General features: G+C 31.5%; 1 protein-coding gene across 2 annotated transcripts; it reads right to left on the bottom strand.

Annotated features, from left to right (window-relative positions):
* Nucleotides 1-1,256: 1,256 nt before the first annotated feature.
* Nucleotides 1,257-22,253, bottom strand: LOC134694908 (protein Wnt-10b-like). Of its 2 annotated transcripts, none has more exons than XM_063556015.1 (6): nt 21,947-22,253; nt 20,617-20,889; nt 13,207-13,472; nt 4,025-4,293; nt 3,000-3,140; nt 1,257-2,223 (listed from the first exon to the last, which is right to left on the bottom strand). In XM_063556015.1, exons 2-6 carry the CDS (start codon nt 20,826-20,828, stop codon nt 1,909-1,911), a joined length of 1,203 nt encoding a protein of 400 aa, XP_063412085.1. In that variant the 5' UTR covers nt 20,829-20,889; nt 21,947-22,253; the 3' UTR covers nt 1,257-1,908. The 2 variants fall into 2 exon arrangements, with proteins under 2 accessions (XP_063412085.1, XP_063412084.1); XM_063556014.1 differs by having other exon boundaries at nt 2,994-3,140; nt 21,947-22,252.
* Nucleotides 22,254-22,755: the final 502 nt, after the last annotated feature.

Here is a 22,755-nt window from a genome sequence, read left to right as displayed (position 1 = left end):
ACGCACATTAAAATTCAGTTCAAGAGAAGTCCGAGTCCGATATCAAAAGATGTAACAAAAGAAAATAAATAAAATGACAATAATACATAAATAACAACAGACTACTAGCAGTTAACTGACATGCCAGCTCCAGACCTCAATTAAACTGATTGAAAGATTATGTCTTCATCATATGAATATCAGGTACAATCCCTCCCGTTTGGGGTTTAGTATCAATATATCATAAAATATATGAGAAGAACATAACCCGTGTCATGCCCACAACTGTTTTTTTTAGAAATAAATGTGTTTAGTTCCGATGCAAAGACCCTATCAGTGATTCAATGTTAAAGCCAAAATATGCAATCTTTAATGACCTGACAACATATCCCCTTTTAATAAGTCTATTTAAAGGTTTTGTTAGTTTCTGAGGAGAATACTGTCATTTTTGTGCTTTATAAAGAATATTTCCATAAAATTTTGGATGTGAAATACCTGAACGTATAAGATGTCTGCATGTTGAGTTATATTTACGAATTATTTCCTTATATACCGGTGATAAAATTTAGTAAATGTTTTGACCAGTTTGTGATATCGAAAACCCTGGTGTAATAATTTTTCAGTAATACATAAATTTCTCTCGCTAAAATCTAATACGTTGTTACATACACGAGCGAATCGTACAAGTTGAGATATATAAACACCATAAGATGGTGACAAGGGAACGTCACCATCTAAAAATGGCTAATTAACAATAGGAAATGAAAAATCATCTCTTTTATCATAATTTTTTGTATTACATGATTGTATAATTGACTATAAGAATAAAACAAATTAGTAAGGATTCGTGTCAGATTCGTGTGTATGCAGAGGGTGTCTTAATTGTCTTCCTTTGAGTGTTACATGTATCTTGGGAACTTTACAATTCCGCTCAACTAGCACGCTGAAATACAGCTCGACATATCGGCATAGTACCAAGCAAGGTTCATAGTCACTACAGTACATTAACATGCTCTCTCCATGATATTCATAAAATATTTTCTGCTTTCAGACGTTCAAAGCCAATTCATCATCTTTTGAATGGTTCAATAATCACTATAACCAATCTTGATAACTATAAAAACCGCATTTCAGCAGGGTTCTTATTTTAGATATCGGGAAGGCAAACTTGCATTTAAGAAAACACAAACATATTAACAAATGAAACATTTTTTACATTCTTTTTTTATTTTACATATCAGATAATTTTTAAATTATGAAATATTTAATGTACAAAATACAAATTCAGACTATTCATGTTTTATCTATCTTTCATTCAATCTTGGAATGTAACGACTATTTAAAATATAATTAACACCTAACAGGTGCGTCAAGAGATTCACATCGTCTGATTAAGTAACAACCTTAATCATTTTTTGGCTGACTACGGGTTTCTGATCAGTTCTGTTCCCGTTTTAATTTTGAATTTATTCAAAATCTTCTGTCCTTGTATATTATAAATTAATCAATTGTTTATGAAAGCAACAGACTAAAAAAAGAGTGTTTTTTTCTTTCAACAATGGTTGTCCTTTTCAACATTTACACACACACTTTCATTAAATTTTGAATCTCATTAAACGTCCGTATCGCTTACTTCCGTAAATGCCGTAAATCTGATCGGCATTAATCCGGCATCCAACTGGTCATTTTAATTTACATCCATAAGCATTTCTATACTTACATGTATTTCATGTATGTGAATTTTAGTCACAAATTATTGCTAAATAGTGAAATGGTTTGTTCAGAAAAACTTTCATATGAATATTTCAAGCCCAAACAGACTCAGTCATTGTTAGCACCTGAATTCTAAAATATGCTTTTGACATCATAGAAAAACAACTGACCACTAATATGGACACTGGTATACACATGTTTAGATTATGACATAATTTATTTACAAACTGTGACCCATTCATTATAAGTACATGTTTGGCATACAACGTAGCAACACCAATGAAATTTGCAATCACATCGTTCGGAACGTTTCACTCTTAACGTATTATAACCCCGTCCACAACAGAGAGTCTCACAATTATCCACACCGGAACTTGTTTTATTACAGAATCGCCCGGATGTCCCAGGTGAATCTACTAACGGATTTGGATCACAGTAATTTGGAGATCGTTCATAAAACATCAAATCGGATTTCTTCGTTCGGCGTCGAATTCTTCTGAATTTTGTTTTGGCTTTATTCAAAATATTTACCTGAAAAAAAAAATGAAAAACACATTAAAATCAAAGCACAATAAATTCTTCACACTTGTGTACCTAAAGACCTACTATAGCTTATAATCGAACTGTAATTAGAAAAAGAGACAGAAAGGAAGCATCAACGTATGATATGACGTCAGCTAGGTCTCGTTTATAAGTAATTAAAATAATTAAGAATGCATTCATTCATAACCATTTTCTACGGTGGTTTTTAAAATCATTCTTTCTAGTGTTGATTGAAATACTTTGGTAATGAATTACTTGATATGTGTCTACATTAAAGGATAAAGTAAAAATTCTTAATACCACTGATATTCTTTCACTGGGCAGTTCAAATTTTGATTGACTCTTTTAATCGCATCAGATTGTCTCAAGAAACTCGAAATACAGAAAAGTGTAGACTCATTCTTCATTATACCTTTTTTACACGAGAAACCCAATAGTGAGGATCAGCTGAAAACTAACCTAGAAGAGTGAGCAATAACCGTGTATCTTTCTAGGGCAAACTATATCGACCTATTTTTGTTTTGTTTGTCTATGTTATGTATTTTTTTTAATGGTGTTGTCTCCCCTTTCTTGTTGTTTTGGGGGAGGGATGTACCATGAAGTCTTTATAATTTTTAAAGTGACCAGTAAACTAAGGTTTAGTAAAAAAAAATCTTAACGCAAGCATTTCTTTAATTCATATTTAACAATGTGCAGTTAAAATTTTGAGCATTTCACGTACTGGTCAGTAACGTAATTTTTTATAAAAATGTTTTTACCTTTACCTTTCTCGCGGATTCATACTTCTTTATTAATCTATCTCCTACATCCCGGAAATCCGGTGTTGATTTCCAACATGTCTGCATTTCACAACTTCCGGACATCCCGTGGCATTTACATTTTCGTCGAACATTTCTGATTACAGCCTAAAATATTAAAATTGATATTTATTAACTGAACGAAAGAGAAGAATAAAGTATGAAATTAATATAAAATTGGAAATTTCATATTTAAGTGTTGTTTGTTGCGGAACGCCTGCTGTTGGGTTCTATATAAACATTTGAAATCCTGATTTAAATGTAGTTCTGGTCGAAGGCCGCAGTTGGGAAATTATCATTTCCGTCAATAATGGATGAATGATAGAACCAAGAGGCATGTTGATTCTGACAAAATTTCAAAATTAACAAACAATAATAGTCTGGTACGGCTTGTATGATCAACACTTTCAAAGTATTTTAAACCTCAGAGCATTTAGTGGTAGATTTCTGTATGAGATTTCTCTTGAATAGTATACTAATTTGAAAATGATTTTAACACTTTATTTCTTAGCGGGTTGCATAGGGTGTTTTTTGCCAGTTTCAGGGTACGAATTTGTCCTTTCTCTCGTATGGCAGTAATAATCCTAGACCATATAAGCCGGAGGGCTTTGCATAATAATTAGATACATGAATACCGATGCCGTTAGAATTGATGCGTGTTTCACATACCATATAGGGAGAGAGATGCGATATTTACATACTATAGAGTCATTGTACACAACAACTCCAGGGCGTTTGTAGGATCTGTAAGAAGGCAAGAGGTCTTCATAGCCAACAAACCATCTTTTCCAATGGCCCTCGAACATTTCGCCATCAATTTCAATATAACTACTTTGTAGATCGTATATACTGGATTTGTTGCAAAATTTCTTCGTCCTACATATGCATGAACTATTTGCTGCTGGACGTTGAGCAAACAAAAATCAACTTATAAATCAATCAAAATTACTTCAAAAGTAATTCGGATGTTTTTCTTCTACATTTTTACTTACCAGTCTTCCAGCTCTGTTATTATGGATATTAATTTTTGCATGAATATCTTTCGCTTTTCTTTCTTTAGAATCTAAAAACTTTCTCGAATAATCTTCTCCAAAGGCTATATTATGACTGCATCCTCCCCACTCCCATTTATTTTTCATTTTACCCTGCTGACTGACGTCACATCCGCATGATTTTAATTTACCCAAACTGCAGGCTACTGCCACTTGGTGAACAACTCCTGCTGCTGATACTGCATACGCAAAAGCTGTCTCTCTATATCCTACAAAAAATGAATTAATTAATAGGGGACATGTTTTTTAAAAGACCTCATTAAAGTATAGGACAAAAACTTCCATATACGTATGTTTCACTCGACAAGGTTATCAATGTGAAATTCTTCAAAATAGTTAAATTATATCTAATGGCATTTTGGCTTTTTGTGGCGAAAAATTGTAAGATACCTGTCGTCTGCTGTATCCAAATGAAATTCAACAGCAATGATGAAGTCTTGTGTTTAAGTATGAGAAACCTCAAAAACATTATTAAGATCAATAATAAAAATAGCAAGCGCACACCTTCGTCTTCTGTATCAGAATTTGTACCAGTTTGGAAGATATAAAAAAGAAGATGTGGTATAATTGCCAATGAGACGACTATCCACAAAAAACCAAAATGACACAGACATTAACAACTATAGTTTTGTCAAACTTTTTGTAAAGTGTTACTGGACACATTTTTCCGTGAGTTAACTGTTACTAGCTTATGAGGCAAAACGACAGAATTGGTCCTTACGACTACGTTTGACGTTTTAGCGGTTTCAATTACACGTATTGCTTTCTTTTAAAGAAGCTTTTTGTCATTTGTAATAAAAGTGATGTGATTCGAATTTTTTAAAATAATTTTTATGATTAAGTTGAAATTTTATTTTTTTATCATTTTCTTGTAGATAATTTATAATGTATTGCATATAGTTGGTATTTTATATTTTTCTCTATACAAGTTTAATAGTCTTCTAAACTGATATATAGTTCAAATTCAATTAACATGTTAAAGGGCCACATACGTTATAAAATACTATGGATTTAATTTCAAATTTGTCCAGAAAATACAAGAGTTGGTGTTTTCGTTCGATGTCTTATACAGTTTTGATTTTAAGTTACTTTAAATTTATACATGTAAACAGATAGTTCAATTTCAATTAACATGTTAAAGGGCCACATAAGTTATAAAAAACTATAAATGGAGTCTAAAATTTATTATGGTCGTCGCTTAATCCTAATGACAAATCTCATTATCTTATTAGGTGCATCTCTTCCCAAAGTTCGTTTCTAATGAAGGATGAAAATTATTTGAATAAAAGGTCATCTTCGGTTACCAAGGTCAAGTTTAAATTCCACGATCTGTCTAAATGATAACTCTAAATTTTCGTCAAACAAACCCTAGATAATTTTGTAACTTTCTGCGTCGTAGATCAAAGCTTTATTAGAATATGAGCCAATATTGATAACGATGATGCGAAAATGACGACCACAAACGGAAGTAATCCAATATGTAGTCCCGCAGAAACGATGATCGTAATCACTGAACGGCTCGTAAATTGTCTCTAAATGAATACAGTTCATTGATATGGGAAGACATGTGGAGACCAAATATTTCATCAATTGATTTTCTATTGTTTATTTGATTTTCATTCATTCAATACATGAATCAGAATTGTAACTTTACGTTTGTAAAAGTTTTAATATTTTTCACATTGACGAATACAAACTACGAAATGATTTTGTAAATTCGTCTACACAAAAGTAGACCTGGAAAATCCATAAAGCCAGTTTTTGTACATGTTCATGTGGACAAGATTTCTTGAGAATAAATGATACGATGCAAGAACAAATTAGATTTTTTTTAAAAATAGGCAGTCTCGCAAGTCTCGCCAATCTAACCATACCTAGGTCCAGATGTAACTGTACTTTAATATTATAGTATCTTAAGTTGTTTATGATTTTTTTAATGAAAAAATAAAGGTATTGTTTTTTTAACTTTGAAAAGAGACATAATTTCTCTATCGTCCAACAATTGTAGCAAATACATGTAAGTACATACATAATCATGGAAAGAAAAAAATAACCATTTTACCATTGCAAGTAAATTGTTGCGTTTCTCAATATAATTCGATTGTAGTTAAACAAGGATCAATATATACTAGATGTTTTTATTGATAATACATGTAGTTATTTTACACCGAGAAACTATGTACTTTTATTTTCAATTTTTATACCGTTATATAATATATTTTAGTATTATCAACATAGAGATCAAATTATCTATCAAACCACAGCTAAAATGATGGTTTTAAATTTAAGAATAAAAAACAACATTATAACTTCTTTAAACATGTTAAACGAAAAGCCCACAATCAAACGTATTAGCTTTTTAATTATATGAAAATTTACTACGCAAAAAAGTGTTAGGACGCAAAACCACAGTGCGGTTTTCTGTTTTTCCCTAAAAATCGTTTGTCATGAATCAAAGTTTACTCAAGTACCCATAGGTATAACCAAAAGTGGGCGGTTATTCTCAGTTAATTTATTTCTAATTGTATCCTTATTTTCTCAAATGAATCATTAGTTTCTTTGTAACAAATACTAACGTCTCAATTTCAACAATTTGTATGTATAACACACGTGTGAATTATTAGTTTAAACATTAACCAATAATTAAAAAAAAAACTTTACACGACGTACCTATGTCATGGTGTAAATTAAATAAAACAAGTAATAGAAATGTAATTGAATAGAAAGAAGAAAGTAAATAACAATTAAAAACCAATTGTTCAGAGAACAATTGTAGGTCTTTCCACAAGTAAAGATCTATTTTGATATTGAAATATGAAAAAATCAGTTGAAAATGTTAGTTCCTATGGCTTTATGATGTATTTATATGAATTTAAAGCAAAGGTCAAAATCTAGAACGTCATATTAACCTATGACCTTGACCTCAATTTCAAGTTCACAAACCAAGGACCTCAAATCAAAAGACCCTAGGTCTTTAATATGTTTGGTTTATTAGTAATATCACTTTACGCGTGATTCTAAATGTAAGATTGTCAAAATCTCCCATTTATTGTCTGCGCACCCTATCAACCAAAATATACAAGTAAGGACATGTCCCAACTAACAATTTATGAAAAATTATTTGTCGATATGTCATAAGATATTTGAAAATAAATGAAAATAAGCCAAAATAAAAAATTTAGAATATGACCTTGACCTTTGACCTTGACCTCATTTTTATCATTTTGGACCAAGGACCTCAAATCTAAAGACCCTATGTCTTTATCACTTATGGTTTACCATTTAGAAATGCATATCACTTAATTAAATGGAAAAGGGGGAATAACTCTCATATGGAGTCTCCGTAAAGCTTCGGTCCAAATGAATATCCTAATCCTGAAGATGTAACGAGCAATTTGGTAAAATAAATTTGTCGTAATCTTGAACGGTTGCGAAGGAGTAGTGGCCACAAGAAAAACAGTGTTTGGGGAGATAACTCTTACAACGTAAAGTATTTTGTTATGCAGTTGTAAATTTTTAAAGCGTATAAACTATACGATACCATATTCCAAATATCTAAGCGACATCTTTTGAAACATGAATAATACGCAAGCAAAAAAATTAGGCGGAAGAAAAAAAAAAAAAAAAATAATAATAATAATAATCAGAACAAATTCAATAGGTCTTTCCACGGAAAAGTGGAAAGACCTAAAAATAGATGTTTAAAGCGTAAATTGTTCATTTAATCATTCGTACAATTTCATTCAAAATATCTCTTGCATAGTTGCGGTTCTTGATTTAATTGATTTTAAGTTTTGTTACCTGTATCGACAAAAGATCAAAGGCATCTCGACAGGTATCAGAATTTAGTTGAAGGTAAACATATATTTAACTATCTTTCATGCTAAGTTGATACCCAAATGGTTTTGTTAAACTTCAACCCTATTAACAAGCTAATCATTTAACAAGTGATCTGAAGAGGTTCGGAAGAGGTCATTTCAAATTTTTCTTACATATTTGTAAAATGTATGACGTAATTATAGTGAAATGTGCCTTCTTCTACCCTTTATATCTTACTCTGTTAAGGTCAGGTTGTATTAATTATTTGGCATTTAGCTAATTGCTAGCAGGATAACCCTTAACATCCCCCAAATCTTGATCGAAAACCAATGTAAGTGAAAAAGACATCGGGTGTCCATTTCAACTAGAGAAGTTAATGTTCCCTGATTTTCTTTCGTATTTAATTAAATGGAAGAAAAATGCAAATTCGAAACCCCAATTATAATTCCTGGGACATTTTTATCTAATGTCGTTTTTCTACATCTGTACAAGTACTCATCCAATTTCTATAAATACACGACTTTGTATTCATATGACCTTAAACATACCTACAAATTTATATTTTAAACTTAAATGACATTTTGTACTATATTTTTACCCCTGTTGTGTTTGTCAATATTTACATCAAAAGAGATAAGAGCCCGTATGTTAATGAGACTAAAAATCAAACAAACGACATATTTGCAATGGTTAAAGAAAATATCTGCTGCGACCTTAAAAATTCATTCAGTGTCTACATACAATATGAAAATAAGGAGATGTGGTAAGATTGACGATGAGACATCTATCCACCAAAGTTCAAAGAAAGTGGATGAAAGCAAATATAGGCAACCGTACGGCCTTCGACAATGAGAAAACCCCATATTCTAATGCAATTAGTTTGTCACGATAATTTTCATTGGACGTTGACAAATATTTTGAGGGGTTAGATTCCACGTTCTACCAGTCCGTAACTAAGAAAGCCACCATTTTGAATTTCGATTTTTTTGGGGTATATATTTTCTCAAAAAATAAACAAGATTGTCACATGTTTAGCCTCAAAATCTTCTATTTGTCTATATTGAAACCATTCTGAAGCGTACGAAAAGTAAAAATACGTTTAGTATTCATGTTTGACATCCAGAGTATACATATGACGTCACATTGTTTAGATGCTAAAGACGATGCAACAGTTTCGCGGACTTTTTCATTTATGGCATTTTTAAGCCAAAATATTTTTTAAATGAAATTTAATTTAATATGTGGCATTAGAATGGAGATAACTGTATTGTATTTTAAGCTTGGCCTTCGTAAAACTTGATTTTACTGTCGCAAATATCCGTTTACCTATCTCCGCTCCGCGTCGCTAGGTAAACTCAATTTGCGACAGTAAAACCTACGTTTTACGAAGGCCAAGCTTAAAATACAATACAGTTATCTCCTAATTGTATAGTTGTCTTTAAAAGTCACCGAAATGAAAATTATAATATATTCAATTGAGAAAACTAGTATTAAGACCAACTATGACGTATCCTCCAAAGTTTAAATAAAGTGGACGTAAGCAATAAAAGGCAATCGTACGGCCTTGAAAAGCGGGGAAAACTCAAACCGTACAGACAGCTATAAAAAGCCCCAAAATGAAAATTAAACATGCATAAATCAATTCAATTGAGAAAACTAAGTCTGTCTTAAAGGAGATGGTATAAGTCAGTCTGCAACAAGTGAAGGGTGTATATGGCATGTTTTGTAAAGGTTCGTTTACACATGTTTTCATGTAACTAAAGAATCGGTTAAAATCCATAAATCTTTTGGACGCTAAGCAATTAATAATCAATCCACCAGTTAGAACATTCGAAAAAGGTATACCGCTATATGAGTGCCAATTAGTTGTTCTCTTGCAAAACAGCAACTTATTCAGTAGAAAAAATATTTATGTTGTATATTATAGTCATTCTGTTTTTATTATCGTGCCTCTCCCAAGCTAGGAGTCTGCATTTCAATAAATGTCGTTTTTACTGTATATCATATTTGTTTTTCTTTTACTGTTATGTCGAAAATCAGATCTTTGATTTTTATTTTCCGTTTTGATGTTCATATTTGTCACGACGGGACCTCTTGCAGCATATTTTGCTCATTGTTGAAGGCCGTATGGTGACAATAAAGATACTTGAATCCTCTTCATTTAGACTCATCAAGATAGCTTTTGCATTGTCAATCCTGCATGTACTTATTTGTATTGGTATGTTTAATGTCATGGTTCATTATTTGCAATTACATATTTTATTAAATGCATGTACGTGAAAAAAGCGTTTTGTGCCTGATCATCATAAAAAAAATCAGACTAATGTATTTCGCAGCTAATTAAATTAAATTATTTCTCGAAATTCAGAAAATCCGGAATTTTATTACTTTATCATACAGGGAATTCGTTAAAAATAGTTTTCAATTATTGATAAAGCGTTAAGTTATTTAAAATATTAAAAGAAGCAATATGTTTATGAACATTTTATTGGAATTTTATGAGTTACAATTATTTCAATTTATTTTAAAATCAAATCATTTCTACGAATATGCTTCATTTAAAACCCAAGCAAAAAAATAAACTCATTATTACTAAGTGATCGGCGAAATTTGGAATTTCGACTCTCAGAAAGAATTTTTAAGGTCTTAGTCAGGTTGAATATCTTAATATTTTCATTATTCCCAGGAGGGTTAAAATTGGGGGAAATGTCAAAGAGACAGCAACTCGACAAGAGAGGTGATAACAATCGAAGGCCACCCATGGGTCTTAAACACAGTCGAGAAAATACCGCACCGAAGGCGTTCTTCAGTTGGCCTCGAAACAAAAATGTGTACTAATTCAATGTTTATAGAGGCCATACTAAACTCCAAACTTAGAAATGAACTTATATTAAAATTAATACAAGACTAATAAAGGCCAGAGGCTCATAAAAAAAACAGCGGCGGGGTTAAACAGGTTTTGTGAGTTTTACCCTCCTCCTATGTACCATATAAAAAAGAAGATGTGGTATAATTGCCAATGAGACAACTATCCACAAAGGCCTAAATTGACACAGACATTAACAACTATAGGTTACCGTACGGCCTTCAACAATGAGCAAAGCCCATTTGTTATTTTTTTTAATCCGACCAGGATGGTGCTGTGTATCTCTGACGTACAGTTATTGATGACCCTCTTTCTTTTGACTTTTTTACAATGTAAAATGTGAACGCACCTTTAACATACGTCGTCTGAGATTGATTTTGTTTTAAATCTATGATATCTATCTATATTCATCTTTAGACTTATTATTTACTTGTTATGTAGTAATTTATTCATTTATTTATTTAAATCATATTCATATTTCTAAAATATTAGCTGTTAAAAGTACAAAATATCGCCGTAAGAACTAAATGACGATTTGATTTTTCAGATTTTACATTTCCGGTTGTTCGTTTTCACACTTAGTATGAGAAGATGCAGATGAGATGTAGTATGATTGTCAATGAAACAATCTCGCCAGAAACCAAATGACGTACATATTAGCAACTGCAGTTCACTGTCCTGAGTTCAACAATTAGAAACATGAAGCAAACTATACTACATCTTCGCTAGCCAAGGCTTGGATGAGGGGAGTCACTGTGGATCGTATCACTTGGTTAGCGATGTTGTCTGTAATATAGGTCCCTTTATGACCCTTAATCCTTGGTATGAATTGCAATATAAAATTAAGAATGGAAACAAGGAATTTGCCAAGGAGATAACAACCCGGGCAAAGAGCAGAAAACAGCAAAAGGCCATCAAGTTATCGAGGAGACAATTTCTAGTAGTGCAAAAGAAATATTGATTTCAAGCTGTGAACATGTTTCTAGTGATGATATGGCCATTGCACTCTAAAAAAATCCCCGTTAAGTTGGAAAAGATGTTACATCCTTTTTTTCAAAATTGTTGATCACCTGCTGTGTTTTATGAAGCTCGAACCCTCCTTCAACTGGCGAAGGTCACAACCACGATAACTGATGTGTAATAATTGAATTATCAATTGAATTTCAAAACTTGGTGTAACGATATTATATTTAAATGTTTATATTTGACAAGTACATGTAAGTTGATTTATAAAACTTGTTGAAATTAACACTTCCATTTGAAATATTTAAAATTAGCGATGGGAATGTTTTCACACTTGTATGCGAAAATTAAAGGCTGACATTTATGATGTATGCTTTTATGTTTAGAACATCGTGAATTAAAACTTAGCTTATTGTATCAAAATGATTGCTTCATATTCGAACAGGAGACTTCTTGAAGAATCTTTTATCATACTCTAATCTCGTCAAATTTTATTTTGTTGAAAATTAATATAAATAAAACGATGTGGTATGAGTGCCAACAAAAGGACGTGTATATACCTATTCTAGAATTATTTTCCATCAATGTGTTCCTAATATAAAAAAGAAGATGTGGTATGATTGCCAAGGAGACAACTATCCACAAAAGACCCAAATGACCATCATTAACAACTATAGGTCACCGTACGGCCTTCAACATTGAGCAAAGCCCATACCGCTTAGTCAGCTATAAAGGGCACCGATGAGACAAAGTCCATTTATATATAATAAAAAAAAAGTAAACAAATTGAAAACATTATATAAATGTCGTTTTGTTCTCTTCATTATATATGGTTCCATCGAAATTTACTGTTACAGTAACCATCTTGCAAGATTTATCAAGATACATTTGATTTATAATTTACGTGAATCAATTTTCGTGTCCCCCTTTTTGTTCGTTTTTCCACTGAAAATACATTTTGTTGTTTACATGATAGCACATATGCCCCCTTGATATGTTTGAAATATTTGTTACTGGACGAAAGGTGAATATTCATCAATTAGCTAACAAACGGTCCAACGAACTGACATGTAGATTTTCTTTTTAACCTACTTAGGTTAGATGAATCGAAAACCAATATCAACTCATCTCTGGCATAATGAAAGCGCCCGCCTGTCGTAAATTTAAAAAAAAAGTAGAAAAAATGAGATAGAATCATGGCCATAGATCACTCTTCGCTAGCAAATTTGAAGAACAAACAATCGTCAGTGAGTGATTTACTATTTAACATAAACTGGGGCCTTTTGGCTTGGACGCTTGACATAGACATTCGAGTTAAATAACCCGAGCTTTGGGTTTTCAGTAGACTTGTACTGCATCCTAATGTCAAGCCAAACTGTTTACATAATCTGCCATATACACTGAGTCCACACAGCATAAGTAATCAACTCTATTAAATAATAGAGTATAACACTATATAAAAACATCTACTCACCTCTTCCAAGAAATGGACTAGCGTGAGGATTTTTATTCTTCTTTTCTAAACTAGAACAATTCCATCGGTGATAACGCAATTGAAATTGGCACTCGTGTATTGCTACTTGTATTCCCTGAATCGCAGATGCTGTCACATCCGGGTATTTAGAACATAAATTGTATTGTTCAGGAGACAAGTCTGGATAATTTTTACAGACAGTATTAGGGTCTATCACCGGTTCTTTTGGCGGTAAATTTAAACGTAATATGTCATTGCTCATACCCCTGAAATAAAAATATACAGAAATATATATATAGCAACTACAAACGATTAAACATTTACAAAGGAAATATGATGGACGAATAAGTGTTAATCGTCCAGTTGCAAATATCACAGACATGTATTTCATTACGAAATCAAATAGACACGATGACCTTTCTTATACAAGTCGAATCGCCTATTTTATTCATGTTTCATTCTATTTTTAAAAATCACGGTTGGTACTTTTAGATATCTTTGTTTTTTGTGTCGTTTGATTGCTGCCTGCTGTTCATGTATCTGTTTTTATACGACTGCAGTTGCAAACTAAAACTGTTTGGTAAAATGACCATTCTGTGACCTTCTGTTATTCGTAGTTGTGTTGGTGTACCGTTTGAAGGCTTGCTTAGAACAGACTGAACAGGTTAAATGGACCAGAATCGTGCTTAAGATGGTTTTGGAAGCATATAAGCTTGAGTTATTTTAAATCCATGAATCCTTAAAATCTTGTAGTCAAATTTAGAATGGTAAAATATGTCTTGACCTACTACTATCTCATTTTCCACTCCTTATTTTGATAGTTTACATACAGAAACACATTGACATTTTCTGTTCACAAACACGCGTTTAGTATAAAAACATTATCTTATTAAGCTAAGTGATCATTTAATGAAATTCGATCGCTTTGTACATGTACATTTAATTGTTATATGATTGTCAACAAATTCTGTTATTACAGTTTGTTTGTTTGTGGTTTCACCTACACGATAACAGAAATAATAAAAAACATCTTACAAAAATGTACAAACACTGACTGGGCTTTTTAATGTCTACAAAGATATCTACAAACACCTTTAGGGATTTTCTAGGTTTAATGTTATTTTTTTTTCTCATTTTGTCGTTCTAACATTTAGATCACCCAAGAAACTTTTAATGGTATCCCATTTCGTAAAGAGCTATAGAATTTCTATCATTATTTTCGTATTTTGATTAAATTAAATAAAGCTGATTGACAAAATCACAAAAAGTTTTTAAATTGTATTTAATCATTTGGACCGTGTAATACAGGGTAATAAAGGTTCTCTCGCCTTAGACCCTGGTCACAACCCGTAAACCATAAATTGTTTTTCTATTATGTGCGAGACTATATCATGTGACTTCCGTATCTGATTGTTTAATATACCGTGATTCCGTGAGATTTAGTGGAAAATGGTAAAACATGTTTAAAATTTTAAAACTTGGAAAGAAATTAGAAGATTTTGAGTAAACTTGTAGTTTCGTGCAGTTATGCGGAAATATGCATGTTGGTGCATGCTAAAGTTGCAGAAATTATATTAATTTGTATAATAAGCTAATAAAAACTAGCACTGTAGATAAAACTCAATTAATAAATTGAGCAAAATGTATCAGAAGAAATTAATGATATCATACATTAAGAAATTCTGGTGTAAAAGCAGAAGACACTTCTATATAATTAAATGCAGTAATTTAGATTATTATGAGAGGTGTTTTCAAAACGAACTAACGGAAGAAACAAAGTGAAACAAACCTCAGTATTAAAAACGACCATGACCCAAAGACCACTTTGGTACATACAGAAAGGGGACATGCTAGCTGTATCGATGATATATATACATTTAGTTATTATAGTGTCCTTATTATCAAAGAACATATTGGTTCATTGTTAGTTGCTTTACGTCCAGTGGTAAATGTTTCAAGCATGTTCAGAACGAGAACAAAATAACAATACATTTATAATATATAGTATAAAAAAGAAGATGTGGTATGATTACCAATGAGACAACTATCCACAAAAGACCAAAATGACACAAACATTAACAACTCATTTCTTGATGCCGTCTGAGATGACAGTCGGGGAAATGAGGGTATAGTACATATAAGAAAAGAGATATATAGGTTGTCGTGTCCTTGTATACAAAACAAGAAGACTTGACAGCACAGGTTTGTCAATCTTTTCATAACTTTCATCATGCTTCAACTGTACACAGTTTTTATACAATGAAACACAGAGCTTTAAAAACTTCATTCGCGGTATGTGTTTTCTGTTTAAACCGAACCTCTTCGAGACTTAAGATTTTGTTCGGTTTTGGTCGATGTTCGGTTTTATAAGGTTCACAATGCATACAATTTGATAAGACCGTGATTTAAAAAATGTTTGGTTTGTACAGGTTTTCGGTTTAGGCAGGATTCGGTTCAGCCAGGTTTCACTGTAGTCCCTCGCCCTCTATACCGAAAGTTCAAAGATATTCAAAGCTAAGGGTGTACAAATACTTTAGGAGCTTTGCAAAGAAAAGGAACATTACCCTAAATACAAAATCTTCCTAACTTCAGCTTTACGTTAAAGAGTTTGAACATTAGTTATTAGGTCAGTAAGGAAGCACTAACTTCTGAGATTACTCGTGTACTACAAGCCTCGAATTCGACCAGTACTCGGAAATGTAAATTACACTTTAGGTATTTTCTTGTTAAAAGGCTATAACAATAACCGTTTACATGTATTTTGTTCATAAATCGTCTATAATTCATTTAAATGGGCAATTATTTAAAAAAAAAAAGTTTCAACTTCTTCCAAAACAGATCAGATTATAAATGGTTTTTGGTTTTGAAAACAATAAATCTTCACTTAACTTAAAATTGTGGTATCGTTATGTTTAAAAACTGCTATTTTTTGTAACTTGATTTTTTTGTAAATTTGTAATGAAATTAAATTAAGACGTGAACTAGATATTTGAGACACGTATTGCACTTTTTACATCGACCTGGTAAATAGAATTCGCTATGTACTTACGTTACCACACACACACTCAGGATAATTAAATTTTCATTTAAACAATAGTGTAAATTATATTTGCTCAATGAGACAACAAAATAAGGATAGTGTCGTAAAAAGTACACGCGCCATTAGATAGTCGTGAACCGGATAATCGTCTTCAAGCTGATGTTCATCTCATAGACACTTTTAGTCGCCTCCTATAACTTTGAAGACCTTTGCATTTTAAATAGATTTAGGCCAAAGACGTTTTTTCGTAACGGTTGTTTCCTGAGAACTTACTGGATTTTTTTTTTAAATTGCGGAAAAATCAATACAAAATATTTAAGAAAATCAAGAAATGAGGATTTTTATGAGATTTGTTTTACTGTAAGCATATGGATATTCTTAATCACAGTCTCGTAAGAGCCGTATGACAGAAAGGGGGCTGAGGTCATCCCCAATCCCGTTCTTTGTCGAAATAAAATATGTAAACGAAAGGATGCACTTACTAACTTTTAGACTATAACACACTTTTTCTTTCCGTTTTTTCGCTTATCACTTTTAGAAGTTCCACCCCTCCTTATACTACTTCTACTTCACTAAATCTTATAAAATGATAAACTGACGAGAGGCTACATTGAAGCTAAATAACAATTCCAAGGCTCCGTGTTGAAGTCCGTATATTAACCTATAATGGTTTACTTTTTTTTAAATTGTTATCTGGATGCAAAGTTGTCTCATTGGCACACCATATCTTCCTATATCTATCTAGGCAAAATTATAGATAAACACACAAAACTAGAACGGCATATTTTTTTAACATGTAAGTTTTTCTTCCTCTGACTGGCTCGTATGGTTCGAAAATTTGTCTTTACGCAAAACAAATGAAAAACTATCATGGCCTTGCTCTAATGATACTACTGGTTCCAGTTACAGACATAGTTTCCAGTAGACTGCAAAAACTGTTTCAGTTGTTAAAGATTACTTAATTACTAAAAGCATAACGTATTTCCCAGTCGTCTAATGCCTTTGCACTTTGATGAAACTTTTTATTCTTTTTGAAGGTCGGGAAACTTGACACTTATGATAATCTTCGCGTTCTTTGTAGTATCTTCTATGAAGAAGTTCACTTTATCATTCTTGTTGTGCATATTTTCAAATTAAAAATGCAGACATATTAAGATAAGGGTAAACATTCAAAGACGGAATGCAGATATAAAAGTTTATTTTATAACATTCTTTAACGCTAATCTCTCTTCACTTTTATTTTGTTGTTTCTATTTGAAATCACTTATTAAATTGAAAATTGAAATTGAAAATGTGTCAAAGAGACAATAACCCGGCCAAAGAGTAAAAAACCAGCCGAAGGCCAACAATGGGTCTTCAACACAGCTCGCTTAAAAATACTGAGTATAATCTATACTAATCTAAGTGTACTATATGACGGGTGCGATTAATGGAGTAAGACATTTTTACTCGTATTATATCGGTAACCTTCTGTTGTCCCATATTGCCATCGATGCCAAATTTTCAAATTTGCGTCACAAAAAGCCTCATAGTTCAAGCCCCCTGATGAATATGAGTTCAAGCTTTATACTCTTTTTTTCGAATCATTAAAACCTTATTTTTAATTATCCATTTTTTTCGATAGATATACTTAAAGACGCAAGTATCAAAACAATTATTTCTGTGCCTGTATCTTACAATCCTTTACAACTGATATTTATCTAATTTGCAATCAATCCCATCTGCATATCTAATATAACATGTACTACAGTGAAACCTGGCTAAACCGAATCCTGCCTAAACCGAAAGCCTGTATAAACCAAACATTTTCTAAATCACGGTCTTATCAAATTGTATGCCTAATAACACCGAACATCCACCAAAACCGAACAAAACCTTAGTTCTCGAAGAGGTTCGGTTTAAACAGGTTTCACTGTACAAATTCTACTGACGAGGAAGGTCACAAGTTTGTCCTCATATTTGCAAATTTAACATGGTTGTGCTGAGTAGAAGTGTATATATATTTAAAATCTATTTAAATTATTTTGCCGATATTATACTAGTATTTGAATTATCATTTGAAAGCAAGCAATATTATTCAATTACATTAAGTGTCGAATGTATCAATTGAAAAAGATAGCAAAGTATCACTTATATTATAAAAATACATTTCAGGTGTAATATACCGTCGAAAAAAAGTGAGCCTATTAACTCTTTTAATTGTATAAATATAAATTTAGAAACATAAACTTTTTATAAATCGTTTTAAACGATACTCATTAGAGCAATAATATCAATTTGTTTTGAGAAATGTTATAAAATTAGAAACATACATTCTTAAATAAAATAGGACAAGAACACATCAGGCTGGCAGTTACAATCTTTAACAAACATTAACATGAAATGTACATAAAAAACAAAAGAGTTTAAAGACTTTCGGGTCGAATAAGTAAATATACATCTGCAGGTGGGTAAAATCAATTATGTTATAAAAATTAATGTCATATCATAACGTTTCCTATAATATATCTGACAAATCATGGTCATTTCACAACTTTATTAAATTTTCATTTCACTAATTAATTTTACATTATAAAAGTTGATTTAATTTAAAGTGAAACAAAATTTCAAAATCGTTATATTATGCTTGATCATGATGAAATCATCATATTTCATTTCAGCTCATTGCGTAATAATTTGCTTAGCATTTGCTCTATTTATAGCTAAATGTTTATCAGAACATGGACCTATTTTCTAAAACGTAAGAAAATGGAAAAGCGAACGCAATTATCAAATATTTCAAAAACGTTATCATGAAGGAATTTTTCAAATCTTGCGTTCAACAGTATAAAAAGAAGATGTGGTATGATTGCCAATGAGATAACTATCCACAAAAGACCAAAATGACACAGACATTAACAACTATAGGTCACCGTACGGCCTTCAATAATGAGCAAAGCCCATGTTCTTAAAATGATGTGATATGACTGCTAATGAGACAAGTCTCCACTAGAAACCATATGACATCGAAGTTACCAACTATAGGTCATCGTCCAGTCCTTCTAAACTGACAACAACTGAAAACGCAACTAACACAGAAATAGCTACGAACAGCTGCATGATTTAATAATCTTTGATGCTCTAATATTTGAGCATAAATGGTTGTGAGTGTGTATCTTAATGTAAGAACTTTTAATCAAAAATAGAATAAAAGCTTTACAGTCAAACCTGCTATAATGGTTAAGGTCAAACATGCTAGAAAGGTTAAGGTCAAAACTGCTATAATGGTCAAACCTGCTAGAAAGGTCAAACCTGCGATAAAGGTCAACTAAAAGCTGTCGCTAGACGTCAACCTCTTTTTGTCCCATTATAGTATTGCATATGCTTTTTAACCTCAATTCAAAGGTCAACTTTCTTAAAAGGACAGTGTTCTCTTGCCCAAATGATGACCTTTATATAAAGGTTTGACTCTATTAGTAGTAATTGTTAAATGTAGAAGTAGTCTTAAGAAATGGAAGAATCTACTAGTGGTGGGGTTGGTTGTATATGGAAGAATCTACTAGTGGTGGGGTTGGTTGTATAGAGAAATACTAGTACGTTATTATTGGTTGAAATGGAAAAAAATAGATAAGTAGATCTTAGACAATATATATTTAATGTAAGAAGTAACAAAAATAGTTCTACTAGAAATTGTTGTTTGTGTTGTTGTTTTTGTTGTTGTTTTTTTTTGTTTTGTAGTTGTTTTTGTATAATTGTTGTTTAGTGGTGGTGATGATTTTACAGTTTCAGTGGTAGAGGTGTTGCTGTAGAATTCTTCGTTGGTTTTTTTTATGAAGGGAGATTAGTTTCCAAGGTGGAACTGTTGATGTAGCAAATGTTATTGGTACATGTAAATACGTTTTTCCAACATGGTTTCATCAAAGCTTAGAATTGACAAAGAATTGGGAGTTGCGTCGTGGGCCTCAATCCTTTTTGTTGTCTGGGGGACCATGGGATTGAAGTCACACTTTTCGTTATCCAAATTTTATTTTACTGACATTTAACAAACACATGTATGGCAGACGACACTTACTGTTCGCCGATGACAAAAATAAAAAGTAAACAGTTCCGTAAAATACAATAAACAGTCTAAATTATGTCCTTCATTTCCGGTAACCAGAAATACCAAATAGAGGTATATAACAGTTGCCAGAAAGAGCAATAAAGTCGTCACAACTAAAGATGCATTCACACGATATCAAACCAGACTAACAAACGAAACATCATATCTTAATATTACATGAATGTTGGATGTATAAACACTAAGAGGTACGTGCACCCTCAAACCCTTAACACGACGTCCATCAAACATTTGAGAGAAAATTACAAAATTAATATGTAAACGTACTTACCTCACATGAGATAAACAAAATATAAATATAAACAGGATTGTGTTGATCGTCGTTGAATAATTAGAGTAATATGTTCTAACATTGTGTCTTGTTAAACGGAAGTTCCATATTTTACAACACTTTCTCCTTTTATAATTACACGTTTTACAACTGTCGATTTCACTGTCATTCATAAAACCAGCGTCTTGTTGTGTTTCCATTGAATTTTCCATTATCTGTTTTTCAATGCACTTTTTAGATTCACAGTAACATTTATATTTGTTCGTTTAGTTTCTACAAAATATAAGATGATCGTTAAAGTATAGAATACAATATCCTAACAATGTTTATATATACTATTAAAATCGACATTTTGATCGGAAAACAATTTGACCAATAAAAAACTAGCCATTCCTTTATCATAATGAGACACTAGTTCCTCAAAACGACCTTTATTTTATCTTTTCATTTAATGATTTTAAGGGATATAAGAGTGCATATGTACATTAAAAATCGTTTTGATCACCATTATATAGATGCAAGGCCCCTTTCGTTTGAACACCCCCAAAACAAGGATGAACCTTGGTTTTTTCCACAGTAAAACAGAATCTTAAGTATTTGATTGACTCTGAGGATTGACTCACAAAGTCATGAAAGCTTTGTGTAGGTCTGATATGCAGGTACTAATTACTATGCTTGATTAATATACAGTTATGAAAATCTACATTTAATTAATATACTCTGATGAAAAACGAAATAAAATGCCTCTGATATTCACGTGTAATTAATTAAGCACTGCTTCATCATTCCTAACGTTATATATTTGCACTCTATGCTAACGAGCAACCCTCACTGCTATAAAACATATTTAGAGCGAAAAAATATGTCGACGTTTGAAGATTGTAATAATTTCAGTTTAATAGCCCTCGTGCATGTAAATTTGTTTCATGATATGTATCAAATACTTATCTAATATCTACATATGCATAATAAAGACACAAATAGCTAAAACATTTCAAAAAGAATTTAATAGAAAAACGAGTCTAAATTTTTGTATTTGATTATCTCGTTAAATTTTATCAAAATTTGTGAAAATGTTTCTATAAGTATCGTTAAATATACATAAAAATTGATCTTTAAACAATAAAATTAAATTCTATAATATTAACATTTAGCGGTTAATTTTTATAATTTCATCAATGAAGAAATAACTCTTTTACGCATTCTCATATTTACATGCGTAATAGTGTTTTTTTAAAACTGTATCAAATATATCAAGTAAATCATTATTCATGTTAAAAAAGAGTAAATAAAAACGTTTAAAAACACTAAAACTAAGTTTAATACTTACTTATTTCTTATGAATAAAATTCACTTTAATTTTTGTACTTCCTTACAGAAGGGCAGTTTTTAAGTATCAACGTTAAAGTAAAACTCGCTAAAACTATTTCACTATCTCGTGTTATCTAGAACAAGATTGACAGTTTGTAACCAAATTTGATCCGATTGATACAGTTTGAAATCCGGAAATTATTTAAATATTCCGACCTAGTCTCCGGAGCTTATCGTTTAGATATTGCTGTTTGATTATGGATCATTCGCTAAGTACGTGTGTTCACTGGTGTTTTGTCACTATATGATAATCTTTCACACGGATGAGTAACATAGACTACCTCCCACCCTTTTGTTCTCATTCAAATCAGGTGAAGAAAAGGGGTGTGAATCTATTGCTTCCGTCATGGTTCTTTTATAACACATTGATTTAGAAATTGACCAAAGAAAAACATACAATTAGAACAAAACTATTGATATCAACGTCTAAAACCTCTAAAGGCGACGTTTTATGTACTATAAAATACCGTATAACTAGGATAGATTTAAATGATAAATAGTATGATACAGCTAAAAAAGGGGGTGGTTATATGATTTATAAGATGATTAAATGATACGAAAATAATTTGAAAAGTACTAGAACGTGAAATAGAAAATTAGAAATATTAAAATATTATCTCTACCTGTGGGAATAGTATATTATGTTTATTTCATTGTTATATAATTTCATAATGTCAATTTTATTGTTTTTATATTTTTTATTTGTTTTTACCTGGTATAGTGTTTCAATTATTTCATTGACAATATAGGTTATCTCTTTTTTCCTCC

Source organism: Mytilus trossulus, chromosome 13 (assembly GCF_036588685.1).
Source record: "Mytilus trossulus isolate FHL-02 chromosome 13, PNRI_Mtr1.1.1.hap1, whole genome shotgun sequence".
In the NCBI taxonomy this organism is placed as follows: domain Eukaryota; kingdom Metazoa; phylum Mollusca; class Bivalvia; order Mytilida; family Mytilidae; genus Mytilus; species Mytilus trossulus.
This window is presented reverse-complemented; position numbering and strand designations above follow the sequence as displayed.

Excerpts from the sequence above, each read along its gene's own strand:
- LOC134694908 (XM_063556014.1), bottom strand. The coding sequence starts at position 20,828 with ATGGAAAATTCAATGGAAACACAACAAGACGCTGGTTTTATGAATGAC. Across the intron at positions 13,473-20,616 it reads TTTTGTTTATCTCATGTGAG|GGGTATGAGCAATGACATAT; the intron begins GTAAGTACGTTT and ends TTTTTATTTCAG. Across the intron at positions 3,141-4,024 it reads ATAACAGAGCTGGAAGACTG|GCTGTAATCAGAAATGTTCG; the intron begins GTAAGTAAAAAT and ends TTAATATTTTAG.